The 14,333-nt window shown below is 39.9% G+C and overlaps 1 protein-coding gene across 3 annotated transcripts in view; it reads right to left on the bottom strand.

Moving 5' to 3' along the window:
• Positions 1-9,995: 9,995 nt before the first annotated feature.
• NR4A3 (nuclear receptor subfamily 4 group A member 3) overlaps positions 9,996-14,333 on the bottom strand; it is a 39,535-nt gene continuing 35,197 nt past the window's right edge. For all 3 annotated transcript variants that reach the window (XM_052644649.1, XM_052644647.1, XM_052644650.1), the window contains one exon: positions 9,996-10,440. In XM_052644649.1, the coding sequence (XP_052500609.1) occupies positions 10,193-10,440 (248 nt within the window). In that variant the 3' untranslated portion in view covers positions 9,996-10,192. The remainder of the gene's footprint in view (positions 10,441-14,333) is intronic.

Genomic DNA, 14,333 nt, shown 5'->3' with positions numbered 1-14,333 from the left:
TGGCAATGATTGCTCACCAAGTAGGGATTTGACGGCTCACGGAAATGCGTCTATGTTTTTTTCATTATCTAGGGCAGTGGTTCTCAAACTGTGGACCCTGGCCCAACAGCCATGCTGTCACCTGTGAGCTTGTTAGAATTGCAGATTCATAGATCCCATTCCAGACCGTTGAATTAGAATTTCTGGGCATGAGTCTCAGGAAACTGTGCTTTAATTAGCTTTCCAGATGATTCCAATGAATGTTAAAGTTGGAGAACGATGGGAAATAAATGATTTTTTTCTATCCAGAGACTTGCAATAATAGTATGGCTTGGCTGATTGGGTGGATGGAGGAGCCATTTACGGAAATTGGGAAGACAGGAGGGAAACATTTGGATGCAGATTTGGGTTTCGTATGTTAAATTTGGAGTACCCATGGGTTATCCAGGTGAAGATACCTGGAGGCATCTGCAAGGACAGAGCAGAGATATAGATTCGGGAGTCGTGGTTGAAGCCACAAATAAGAGTGCTCAGGATAGTGCGAAGCACTGGAGAAGAGAAGAACCATCGACATACCTTAAGTAATAGCATTGCTTCCCAAGTGGCTCAGTGGTTAAGAATCTGCTTACCAATGCAGGAGACTCAGGAGACATGGATTTGATCCCTGGGTCAGGAAGATCCCCTGGAGGAGGAAATGGCAACCCACTCCAGTATTCTTGCTGGGATGATCCCATGGACCCAAGGAGCCTGGCAGGCTACAGTCCATGGGGTCGTGAAGAGTCAAACACAAATGAGGAACTGAGCTCACACACAAGCATTACTTAAGGAGAACAGGGAAGAGATGCTGAAAAAAAACAAGACTCTGAGGGCAGTCATTCTTCTTTGTGAGTGACTTGCATCGGAATGTTTGTCTCATCTTCCCCTCTGGATTATAAACTCTTTAAAGCCCGGGACTGTGTAAACTTTAATAGGTCCCTCAAACAAAAGTACATTGCTGCACAGCCTGTGAATAATCAATGAATTCCTACCAGGATTCTGCTTTGCAGAAATCCAATGTGATCAGAGCCATGAGCAAGATGTTTCCCCAAAAAACCACTTATATAATTTCCCAATGGACAGTGTGGCAGATTAAAAATAAGTGAATAAATAGAGGGCATCATGTGTAATCCACTGATATCTATGCTAATCACATTAATCAGAGTGAATTAATTACACCTGAAAACAGATGCAAAGTTAAATTCCTTAGAAAATCAATTCATTAAACTCACATTGGAATGCACAGTCAACAACCTCCATGTTTAGAAACTATCAGCATGATTTGTGACAACTTCTGATTTACTAACGAAACTGCTTTAAACATTTTTAAAGGCAATTACAATTACTGTCTGGCATTTGATGGAAAGAAATCTTGTCAGCATTGTCCCTCGTGTGTCAACTGTCACAATTTTCTAAAAATTTGGAGGTGAAAAATAGGCAGGCTCTACTATTTGCTAGCCTCGATTAGGGTTAATTCAATGTGTGTCTGCAAATAATAGTGTTTAATGTAATCTCTCTAATTACAGATAAAACGCATTTTCAGTCATGCTCATCACTGACAGTATTTTGGGATAAGTTAAACTGACAGCTGCTTTCTACAGGGAAAGGAAAAAAAAAAAAACCTTCCTTAGGGTTGTCTTGAATTTTTGCTTTACTTTCTCTCTCGGGCATTGAAATTCAGAAAAATATGAAACTAGACACTTCCGCTCTAGACACCAACTTTGAAAATCATGACAGAGTCCATCTCTTGAAAATTTGATATTGTTTCTATCTCCCACCTCCATCAGTGAATATCTAACTTGAATTCACTCAGTAAGCATTTACAAGGGTTTGTGCTGAACTGGGCATTGTGCTAGATACTCAGGATGATTCTACCAAGACTACCCTGCACAATGGCTTCATAAGCCAAGTCAAGCTTCCTACTGTACTGAATGTGATGGTTACAGTGCCACTATATTTACAGCTCTTTCAGATTTAAACTATTCAAGTCACAATACTTTCTGAAGGGTCAATGCATGTTCTTCAATACCAACAGTATAGTAAGACAGTGCTTTCCCCTTTGGTAACCATAAGCCTTTTTTTCTATGTCTCTGAGTCTGTTTCTGTGTCTCTGAGTCTGTTTCTGTTTTGTAAATATGTTCATTTTTATCATTTTATAGAATCCACATATAAGTTATATGATATTTGTCTTTCTCTATTTGACTTCCTTTACTTAGTATGACAATTTCTAGGCCTATGTATATTGTTGCAAATGACATTATTTCTTTCTTTTTATGGCTGAATAATATTCCATTGTGTGTGTGTGTATTATATATATATATATGCACATCTTATTTATCTATCTATTCATCTGTTGACAGATGGAAAAATACAATTTGAGCAAAGAGAAAACAAGTTGCAAAAGAATATATACATTATGATACAACTAATATAGAATTTTGAAAGTGTAACTCTAAACAATAAGTTGTTTACGCATATATATATATATATATATATATGCAATGATAAACCAAAATTCAGACTGTTGGCGAGAACTGAGGAATATTATTAGAGAATCATAGAGATTCCAATAGTTCTTGAATTGGGTGATAAGTTAATAGATGATTGTTATATTATTGTTTTGTATGTAAAAATAATTTTACAATTTTTTTTTAAATTAGTCTTATTTTGTGTATATATGAAATATTTTACTTTTTAAATCAGCTTTGTTTTTCCAGTTTTATATTACTTTAGTTTCATGTAGGTTCTTTTGGCAATGTAAGAAGCAAAAAAGCAAATATATAAGGATATACTCTTTATTTTTTTTAATAAAAAAACCTAAATATGTACATATGGACAGTGAAACATATGAAAGCAGCTATGAGAAGGCGATGGCACCCCACTCCAGTACTCTTGCCTGGAAAATCCCATGGACAGAGGAGCATGGTAGGCTGTGGTCCATGGGGTCGCGAAGAGTCGGACACGACTGAGCAACTCCCCTTTCATTTTTCACTTTCATGCATTGGAAAAGGAAATGACAACCGGCTCCAGTGTTCTTGCCTGGAGAATCCCAGGAACGGGGGAGCTTGGTGGGCTGTGGGAGCTTGGTGGGCTGCCGTCTCTGGGGTCACACAGAGTCGGACGCGGCTGAAGTGACTTAGCAGTAGCAGCAGCAGCAGCAGGATAGTATACTCACATGTCTTTTTAAATATATACTTAAAAACACCTTTGTAAAATTCTGAACAATTGATTAGAAACTAGCAGGAAAAAATGGGCAAGGGTGGAATAATCAGAGTGAAGAAATTAGGATTTTAGGAACAAAAGGTGGAAATTGTGTTAGGAACACATATATATTCAACGTGCAAAATGAAGGCCTGGCTTCTGGGAAGAGAACAACTCCGAGACTGTCAAGGACTGCCTGGTTCTCTGCTTGGTATAGCACCCCTCTTCAGGGACACAGAAAGTAGGTTCTGGGGATGAGGAGGCCGCTCTTTGTGCATTTAGTGATCATGGTCAGAAGGGGACAGAGAGGTGACTCTAGAATCTGAAGGAGGACAACTTTGAGGTCGTTGATGAGAGAGCCTGAGTGTGAGTTTTAAATCAACTGGAAATTGGGAAGTTGGCTGGGTGCAAAAGAGTTGTGAAGCGTTGAATAATTGAAGTCCACTCTGAGGACAGAGAATATTTGTATTTAGAGGGGGAAAGCACAAGAAAGGAACTCCAACAGTGGAGCAGAGCTTTCTTATTACAAGGCTCTGCAGTCTAAGGCTGCTGCTGTTGCTGCTGCTAAGTCGCTTCAGTCGTGTCCGACTCTGTGCGACCCCATAGACAGCAGCCCACCAGGCTCCCCAGTCCTTGGGATTCTCCAGGCAAGAACACTGGAGTGGGTTGCCATTTCCTTCTCCAATGCATGAAAGTGAAAAGTGAAAGTGAAAGTGAAGTCGCTCAGTCGTGTCTGACTCTTAGCAACCCCATGGACTGCCGCCTACCAGGCTCCTCCGTCCATGTGATTTTCCAGGCAAGAGTACTGGAGTGGGGTGCCATTGCCTTCTAGGCTAATGAGGGACAAAGTTCCTGGAGACCAAATGGTGGATACCTTGAGTCAAGGAGGCTGAAGAATTAGTAGGACAGGTGATAAGTTTGACAGAAAGAGAAAATGAGGTTGTGACAGAGTATAGGCTAGTAGCTCTGTGCTTGGGTAGAGTTTCTTACCACTTGCTGATGAGTGAGGAACTCGGGGTGAAAGATCTCTGTGCTCAGAGAGGAGGCACGGGTCTAAAGACTAAGCTCCAGGAAGGCTGCCAGAGGTTTTGGAGCCATAGAGACACTCATTCAAATCTCATGGGGTGTCAGGCAAGGTACTCAACCTCTCCTAGCTCCCTTCCCCATTTTCAGACAGGGGATAATGACACCTCAGAAGCAGTGAGCATTAAGTGATGTCATAGATGAGCATTTCTATCAGGATAGCTGGCACACATAATAGATGCCTAATAAGCATTGAGTCTCCTCTTCTCCTCAAATCAAATACCCTTAGAACCCCAGCCTGGAGGATGACCAGCATCATGGCAGGTGCTCAGGTTAAGGGACCAGTGATCCCTGGGCTCTCTGTTAGAGCCATGAAATAGGCTGAGATTTTAAAAAAATAAAACAAAAATCACAGTGTGCTTGCAAAACTAACTGAATAGAACACACAAAAGTATTGTTTATAGTAATGTCACAATGCAGTTCAGGATGACACTGAAGAATAATTTTCTGAAGTATCTTTTGAAGAATTTTGTTCATGGTGAGGGGTATCAGATAATAGATGGCACAAGAACCACCCTCTTTGAAACCTGATGAGATTTTCAACCTATTGGGCAAAGTATAGGCTTTTTCAAATATTTGGACAAGATGATGGACTATTTAATACTATCAGATTTTAGTATTCTGTTTTTTTATTTTGTTCTTTTCCATTTTTCTCCTGGTCTTAGAATAAAAGTTTATAAGTAGCTTGGTCATGAAACTACCTGATAGAAAAAAATGGGGGAGAGTCTGAAATCAGTGCCTAAGGCAAAAAAATCACATATAATCAAGATTATCTTTGAAAATAATTTGCATTTTGCTTTTTATAAGCTCAAAAGTCAACATTTAGTCAAAAGATTTGAAAGCAAAGTGTTGAAAAGATAATATTTGTACATGCATGTTCACATCAGTATTACTCACAATAGTCAAAAGGAGGAAGCAAATCAAGTGTCCATTGACACGTGACAAGGTGTGATATATTATTTGTTATGGAATATTATTTAGCCTTAAGAAGGAAGGAAACTCTGACACATGCTATAGCATGCCGAATCTTGAGAACATTATGCTAGGTAAAATAAGCTAGACACAAGAGGACAAACACTGTATGAGTTCACTCATATGAGGTACCTAAGTAGTCAAATTCATAGAAACAGGAAGAAGAATATTCGTTACCAGGGCTGTGGGAGGGAGGAATAGAGAGTTATTGTTTAATGGGAACAGAGCTTCAGTTCTTTAAGAAGAGTTCCGGGGATTGTTTAAACAATATGTGGTCTTAACATCACTGTACTTTTAAAAATGGTTAAAATGGTACATTTTATGTGTGTTTTACCACATTTTAAAAAATCAATTAAAATTGTGCACAAAAATAACAATTCTTGTGTTATCGTTGTGCATTTAACCTATGGAAATTCATCCATAGGCATATGCCCCTTATCTAAAACTAATCTTTCTTGCCTCCTTCCCCACTCAAACCAGACTTTTGCCCCTAGAGTCCCCAAAGAAAGAGCTTCTCCACTCCCCTTCTCTTTTATCCCTTTGGTCCAGGCATTGACATTTGAATTTGTATGCCAGATGGTGCCTTACTGTATCTTTCATTCTCTTCTTACAATATTTTATCGTTGAGGAATGAAGGTACTGGCAAGAAGCAGAGAGAGGTGTTTGGCTCGTAGACCACACACAGCACCTAGATGTCACAGAAAATATTTAATGTATGAACCAATAAAGAAAATCATGAGAACTCCCACATTTCTGTTTTTGAGCTATCCATGCATGAAAAAAATCCATATTTGGAACTGTGAGGTTAGGTTTGACATAAATACACTTCCATGTGTAAAACAGATAGCTAATGGGAATCTCCTGTAAAGCGAGCACAGGGAGCTCAGCTTGGTGCTCTGTGATGACCTAGAGGGGTGGGATGGGAGTAGGGAGGGAAAGCCAAGAGGGAAGGGATATATGTATACACATAGCTGATTCATTTCTTTGCATAGCAGAAACACAACATTGTAAAGCAGTTATATGCCAATTAAAAAAAATTTGTTCTCATTTGGAATATATATTTGGGATATGCTAAGTCATTTTAGTCATGTCCGACTCTTTGCAACCCTGTAGACTGCCAGGCTCCTCTGTCCATCAGATTCTCCAGGCAAGGATATGGAGTGGGTTGCCATGCCCTCCTCCAGGGGATCTTCCCCACTCAGGGATCGAATCCGTGTCTCTTAAGTCTCCTGCATTGGCAGTCGGGTTCTTAACCACTAGCGCCACCTGGGAAGCCCGTATGTTTGGGCCAGTGTTGAATAAAAGTTGTATTTGCATTGCCCACAGGGGCGTTTCTAAGCAATGTAGTAGGTAGTAATGGCTTCAGCAAAAATGCAGAGTACCAATCAATCTTTGAGAACTCTAACCCCGATTCTTATAAATTCTGGTTCACAAATGATTGATATCCCATTAATTTGAAACAGAAAGAAATCCTTTACATGCTTAAATGATATTTTTAGGCAACAAATTGTTAACTCCACTATATACAGTTGAAAGCAAAAGCTTCATACACTGCATGTTTGTATCTCCTCCAAGCACCCAATTGTGCTTTGCTTGCAGGAAGTAATCAATAGATAGTTATTGAATTTAGAATGTCCCTCTTCCCAATCAGTGAAGTTTAATATATTTCTGATTCAGAATGCCTATTAATTTTTCAGCACTAGTAAGCCTTTAAAAAATCCATTTGAGATATGTTTAAGAGTTCACATGGGGTTGCAAAGAGTTGGACATGACTGAGTTACTAACACTTTCACTTTCTTCACTTTAAGAGTTCACAGCAAATACCATTATATAAATGATTAAGAAAATACCGTTAAATGAAGCATGCTTATTCAACAGACCATAGCCATTGATAAAATGTAATTTAATTTAATCATTTAAATTTACATTGTTAATGTACAAGAGCATTTCTTTCAAACACAAGGTTAACACCCACTAAAGAGCAATGCTGTTAGAGGAGCAGAGACACTTTGGAAAACTCTGCTGTCTGAAATGGAAGCAAGGCACTCTCCATTAACAGCTGGTGGATTCCTGATTTCTGCCCACAGAAGGCATATTAGCACTGAGAGAGCTCTCCCACAAGGGAAGATCACCTGCTTTAATTCTTCGCTGTCCTCTTCTGAGCTAGTTCGGTCATCCACTCTGTATAAACTTGTGTGTCAACATTAAGACCAAAAAAAAAAAAAAGAGAGCTGAATTGATAGATGACTTGGTGGGCGTTTGGGGGGCTCTCATAGTTGTGCTAACTATGGAAGACAGAAGAACACTGGCTATAATCTTTATTTTCAGTACTAGTGTCTGGACCTATAACTAAAAACCTTCTTCATTCCTTCCAACCAATCAATATCGACTAAAAAGTCTTTTCCTTAAATCCAGTGGGTGTAAAAAGAAAAAGCGACAGCATTTCTCTAGGGCTCTGGTTTTTTGTTTTGTTTCTCCTTTACAGACATGACAAAAAACAAGGATTAACATTCTAAGACTAACAGTGCACAAAAGGGTTATATGTATGCACAGCATTTATAATTTATTCAAATTCAACTTGAATTTGGTCTGAAGCTACCTTGTATGAAATGTCAGCTTTCCTGATATTTAGTAATGTCTATTGTGTCTGCATATAAACTCAAACAATTACTGCAAAAGTACTACTTTATTCATGGTAAAATGTAAGTATTAGTGGTTATTTTTAAAAGCCTGTTTTCCTGTAGATGCAGTAAATTAAGTAAGAAGACCACGGAAAGAAGAATTAGGTCCTAGTCTTGATTTTGTTACCAGCTGTTTGATCTTGCATAACTCTGCCTTTTGCTGGGCCTCAGTTCTCTTCTCTATGAATTTCAGGGAGGGTTGAACTAGTTGACAAGTCAGGCCCCTCCAACATTCCAAGATCCTAACATTCCAGATCCTATCATCTTGATATTAATATAAAAATAATCTCTCACAAAAGCTCACACAAACATAATACAAGATCAAATATCAGAATGACACTTGGAAAAAAACATATACGATTTGCTATCTGGTCTCTCCTTTGCAGCAATTAGGCAATCATTTGGCATTTGTTTGATTGTATAATTTAATGACAATATAAACAGCATAGTTTTGTTATGTTTCCTTTAAAAAGACTAAAGCAAAAATGATTTAAAGCTAAGAAAAACTACTATGACATCAGTTTGACATTCAAAGTTTGTTTCTTAGCAAAATGGCCAAAGATATTTTGACTTGATACAGAGTATATATATATAATATAAAGTTACTTTTAGACCTAAAAATCTTCAAACATTATTTGAATTTAGCAAAACATAAGCAAAATTTTAATATCAAAGTGCTAAACAGTACTGCCTTAAAAGTCACTGCAAATGAACCATAAAATAACCGCATGGAAAGTAACATTTATTTTACAAATGGTTAATAAAAAGACACATTATAAATATATATGTAACCTGCTATATTTATATATATATTTGCTTATTTAATTTCTAAGTGGTGTATCCAAGTTCACCGTGAACACCCCATTTAAGTACTCTGTAACTCAGCTTCCAGGAGCTGGTGGTCTTGCAATAAATACAGGCAAAGCTATTACAATATAACGTGCATACAAATGTTTATACAAATAAGGACACTATGCAACAAATTATCTCATAATAATATGGCATTAACAGTATAAACATACAAAAGGGAGTACGAACACGGAATGTTGAAACGCAGCCCACTAATTCTTTCTAGTACTTACATTCACACTATTTTTTTTATAATAAGACTTGCCTGTTCTCCAAAATTGTCTCATTAACCAATAACAAAAATTAAATTATATATACTTTAAAAAACCTTATTATCCCTGGTGCTTACCCTGTATGATCCATTCCTACTTATTTGCATGTTCTCATCTAGGGTTCAATATACTTGAAACTTATTGAATGCTCCTGGGGCTTCTGAATGAATGCCAGTCAGTTTCTATAATTGAAGCAAGTTTAGGGAACTCTGGCAGGATTTACAAAACATGACAAAAAAGACGCTGTGTGGCAATCCGTCTTATAATCTGAACCCTCTTTAGGACAGTTGGACAGTTAGGGCAGGGGTCTGGATCCATCAAGAATGGCCTAAAATCTTGGATGGACCAAACCTGAGAAGGGTTCTACAGGGCAGGTGGACAGAGCCTCTGCTAGGGAAATTAGCATGTGTCATTTGCTAACATGACTGCCTCCTTTTTATTTCCATACAAAATAAAGGAGAGTTAATGAACAAGACTTAGTAAGACAGCACTTTAAAAACTGCACTTGTATATGGAAGCGAACAGCCATTATCATTTTGCTATGTCTGATGTATAGGTAATCCTCCATCTTTCACCATTTGTTAAAATAAAGGAAGAAAGAAACTAAGAAGAGGAAATTTCTGCTTTGTTTGCACCACATACATACCCTTGATACAAGAAGTGTATTCTAAAGGGATCAGTCTCAAGACACATCCTACCCTGGCGAACAACCCTTGGCTGTTCTTGTTTTTAAATACAAACCAACTATAATTGTATCCCCCAAAAAGAGTTTTAAAACAGTTATATTATCCTTTTTTTTTCCTGCTGGGATAGCATTGTCCAAAAGTGCTTTGTTAGCAATTTCTTAGAAAACCCTCATGAGCTATACCCACCTCCCACCCCAACCCCAAAACCTAAATATAAAACACAACCCCAACACAATACTCTGCAAGTTTTCTGGCTTTCAGATGTAAGGAAAAGTGCCAGAAAAAAAAAAAAAAAAAGTCTTTCATTTCGACAGGAGCTTGTTTTCTCTCTTAAGGAAGGACAGAAAGTGGTAGGTGTCCAGACCCCCTCCCTCTGCTACTTAGCAAGCGGCTGCTAGCAGATGAGGCAGCTCCCTGCTCAGGCTGCTCCTGCTCAGAAAGGCAGGGTGTCCAGGAAGAGCTTGTCGATGATGGAAGGTGGGGACACCAAGTCTTCCAGCTTCAGGTAGAAGATGCGCTGGAGGCCCAGGGTGCAGATCTTCCGCAGTTCTACCAGGGCACGCAGGACCTTGGGCTCAGTGGGCTCCAAAGCCTGGCCCTTACTCTGGTGCTCTTTTAAGCTGCTTGTGATCTTGTTGCATAGCTCCTCCACTCTCTTTGGTTCTTTTAACCCATGTCGTTCTGTACAGGGATAGAAAAAGGAAAATTTAGGAGACAGTTATATCTTAAAAAACCCTGAACCCCTAACGGAGGCCTGTGTCCTGTTCTGCCAGTTGGGGTGGCATTTTACAGCCACAGTGCCCTCCCTCTTAGAGGTAGTTCATGGCCTTTAGTATCAAATGCAGCTTCCCAGGTGGTGCAAGTGGTAGAGGACCCGCCTGCCAATGCAGGAGACATAAGACACGGGTTCGATTCCTGGGTTGGGAAGATGCCCTGGAGGAGGGCATGGCAACCTATTCCAGTATTCTTGCCTAGAGAATTCCCATGGACAGAAGAACCTGGTGGGTTATAGCCCACGGGGTTGCAAAGAGTCGGATACCACTGAAGTGACTTAGCACGCATGCACACAGTATCAAACAGCTCTAGGGACTGAATCTCAGTCCTGTCACTTACTCAGTGTCCCCCAGAGTCCCTTAACTTCTAAGCCATGATTTCCTTACAAAATGAAGATAATAATCATACCCAATTCAGACTTTCTAGGAGGACCAGCTTGGGCGAATAACACAGATGAAGCACACAGTTCCCAGCACAGAGCCACAGTGAATGAATAACAGGGTGGTTACTATTTTGCACACATTATCTGACTGAGGTCTTACAAAAGCCCCACGAGGAAGCAACTTTTTTCAGAGTAACACAGACATACATCCAGGTAAATGAAAAAATGTTGCCGTCCTGACAGACTCACTTGGTAGTGGGGGCTGTAATTTTCCATTTGCAAGTGCAAAAGCTGCCCCGATACAAAGTGCATTCTTGTGTTTTCATGCTAACCAGCATTGAGAAGAATCTAGATTTTTTCTTTATCCTCTCCCTCCCCACTCCCATACTCCTACTGACCTATACCTGGCACATGTTTCTCGTCTGTGGAGATGGAAAAGTCAAAGAGAAGAAGAGGAGGACCGGAGGAGGTGATGCAAGTATTTCATAATGTGGCAAGACATGAACACCAGTGATCTTATATTTTATAAAATAATATATAAAATTATCCCTATGTTAAATAGTATGATCTCTTTTTTTGTAGAGATGGTTAAATGGTTTTCCCAAAGTCACACAATTGCTAAGAACTGGGATTTGAACCCAGTCTTCTGAGGCAGCCTCTGTCCTCTGGCTCCAGAGCAATGTTGCATCTCCTATGAACAAAAAGGAGCCTGACATCCAGTGCCAATCAGCTTGCTCTCTCTCAGTGTGTAGATTTCAGAGCCTCTTTCCTGAAAGAAGACGTTGGCCTCTGTTATCTCAAAGTTTTCATCTCTCAGTATGTGCATGCTAAGTCGCTCCGTCATGTCTGACTCTTTGAGACTCCATGGACTGTAGCTCACCAGGCTCCTTTGTTCATGGAATTCTCCAGGCAAGAATACTGGAGTGGGTTGCTATTTCCTACTCCAGAGGATCTTCCTGACCCAGGGATCAAACTCACGTCTCTTATGTCTCCTGCACTGGCAGGCAGGTTCTTTAGCACTAGCGCCACCTGGGAAGCACTCTTTCTCCCAGTATGCTGTGCTGTGCTGTGCTTAGTCATTCAGTAGTGTCTGGCTCTTTGCGACCCCATGGACTGTAGCCCACCAGGCCCCTCTGTCCATAGAATTCTCCAGGCAAGAATACTGAAGTGGGTAGCCATGCCCTTTTCCAGAGGATCTTCCTGAATCTTCCTAACCCAGGGATCAAACCCAGGTCTCTTGCATTGCAGGCAGATTCTTTACCACTAGTGCTGCCTATTGTCGACCTCAAGAGCAAAAAATCTGGCTGCAAACTTGGCTGCAAATTGCAAAAGCTATAAAATGTTCATAGTCTCTGACCAAGTAATCCCACTCTTGGGAACTTGTCTGAAGAAAATGTTGAACAAAAAGAGTAAGACTGTATGCATGAAGACACTTGGGGTGGCATCACCTGGAATCTAGAAGATTTGCATAGATGAACTTATTTGCAGGGCAGGAGTAGAAATGCAGATGTAGAGAACTGGCGTGTGGATGTGGAGGATCGGGAAGGGGAGGGTGGGATGTGCTCGGAGATTAGGTTTGACATAAATACATTACCATATATAAAATGGATAGCTAGTGGGAAGCTACTGTATAGCATGGAGAATTCAGTTTGGTGCTCTGTGATAAATTAGAGGGGTGGAATGGGGATGAAGAAGGGAGGCCCAAGGGGGAAGGGATATGTGTACAAATGCCTGATTCACTTTACTGTACGGCAGAAACTAATACAACACTGTAAAGCAATTAAAAAAAAAAAACAGAAGAGGGTACAGTGAAGAAAAATAGGGAAAGTGTTGAGTAAAAACAGTATGTCCTCATAATGGAAGATTCTGTAGACATCAAAAAGGACATGAAGGCTGTGAAGCAACATGGCGAAATATATACATTAAATGAAGAATGGAATACAAAATGGTATCTAACTTGTGCTACCATCTATGCAAAAATTATTCTGATATCTAGAGAAGGGTAAATGGAGCGGGAAATGGCAACCCACTCCAGTATTTTTGCCTGGAAAATTCTATGGACAGAGGAGCCTGGTGGGCTACAGTCCATGGGGTTGCAAAGAGTCAGACACAACTGAGCAACTGAACACACACAGAGAAGAGTGAGTGGAAACGGAAAAGTGAAAATATTCATGAGACTGTCAGATCACTCTTCTCTTTTAAAATATCCAGGTTAATGGTATTGGTATAACAAACAATGTTAAAAGAGAACAAACTGGGATTTGGTCCTTTGTGAAACCTTTTCGTTGCTGTAACATGATCAAACAGTCATCCTGCTGATAGCAAATTCTATTAAATCCTGAGATATATCAAATTAGGTTCATAATGCAGGGAGAGATGCTTTTCCCAGAATAAAATACCAATCCATTGATTTAAGCTTTCCCTTCCCTTCCGTGCCTCATGTCTTGCACTATATTCAGGATCCTATATTCATTATCGGAAGAAAGAAACTGAGCAATGTGTGGGCTGGATTTCAGGAGGGGGTTGATTATGGAACCCTGTAACCAGACTTTCTCATGGCCAAACTCACAGTAGGTGCCTCAGAGTTTTCCCTGCTCTCCAACCAGTTGTGACTGCTCGATAACTATGGCAACCATTATTTATTCAGTGAATTCAAGTGGAGATCGATACCTCCTGCCAGCTGGATCAACCCTAGGCCTGGAATTCCTTGAGGAATTCAGAGACACTCCTGTTAGAAGCCAAAGGCACCTTCTTTGTTGTGTTGAACAGCTACTGGATTTGTGGCTTCTTTACTCTTTCAAAAGGGTTGAAATAAAATTCAGTCTCCAGGCAAACTACTGCCAGCAGTCAGTAAGATTTTTAAATCACTAGGGAGTCACTAAGTGTCTGAGACCTTCCCAATAATCTGAAATTCCTTAAAACCCCAATCGCTGACATTTTAGTTTAAGGGAATCTCCCTTTCTTCTTGCAGCTTGGTAAACATGGCTGCAGAGCTTATATACAGAGAGTTCATAAATTGTAGGGGAAATTAGACATTTGGATTTTCCCCCTTCCTATATACAGATTTCAGTTTAAGATCTTTGTCCACCATTAAATAAAGCAAGCTTCTCAGTATTTCTTGCATTTTGATCTACATCATTTTTATCCAATATGTATTTCAACTCAGCTTCCTGTATTCAAAACTTTAAAATACAGATTCTGTAAAGACTCTGCCTGCCAAAGCAGGAGATGCCAGAGATGTGGGTTTGATCCCTAGGTTGGTAAGATCTCCTGGAGGAGGAAATGGCAACTCACTCCAGTATTCTTGCCTGGAGAATTCCATGGACAGAGGAGCCTGGCAGGCTCCAGTCCTTAGGGTTGCAAAGAGTCAGAATGAGCATGCATGCCCCCACATATGGATTTATGTGTCATAACCATA

The sequence above is a fragment of the Budorcas taxicolor genome, chromosome 8 (assembly GCF_023091745.1).
Source record: "Budorcas taxicolor isolate Tak-1 chromosome 8, Takin1.1, whole genome shotgun sequence".
In the NCBI taxonomy this organism is placed as follows: Eukaryota; Metazoa; Chordata; class Mammalia; order Artiodactyla; family Bovidae; genus Budorcas; species Budorcas taxicolor.
Note: the sequence above shows the minus strand (reverse complement) of the source record. Positions and strands in the feature narration are given on the sequence as shown.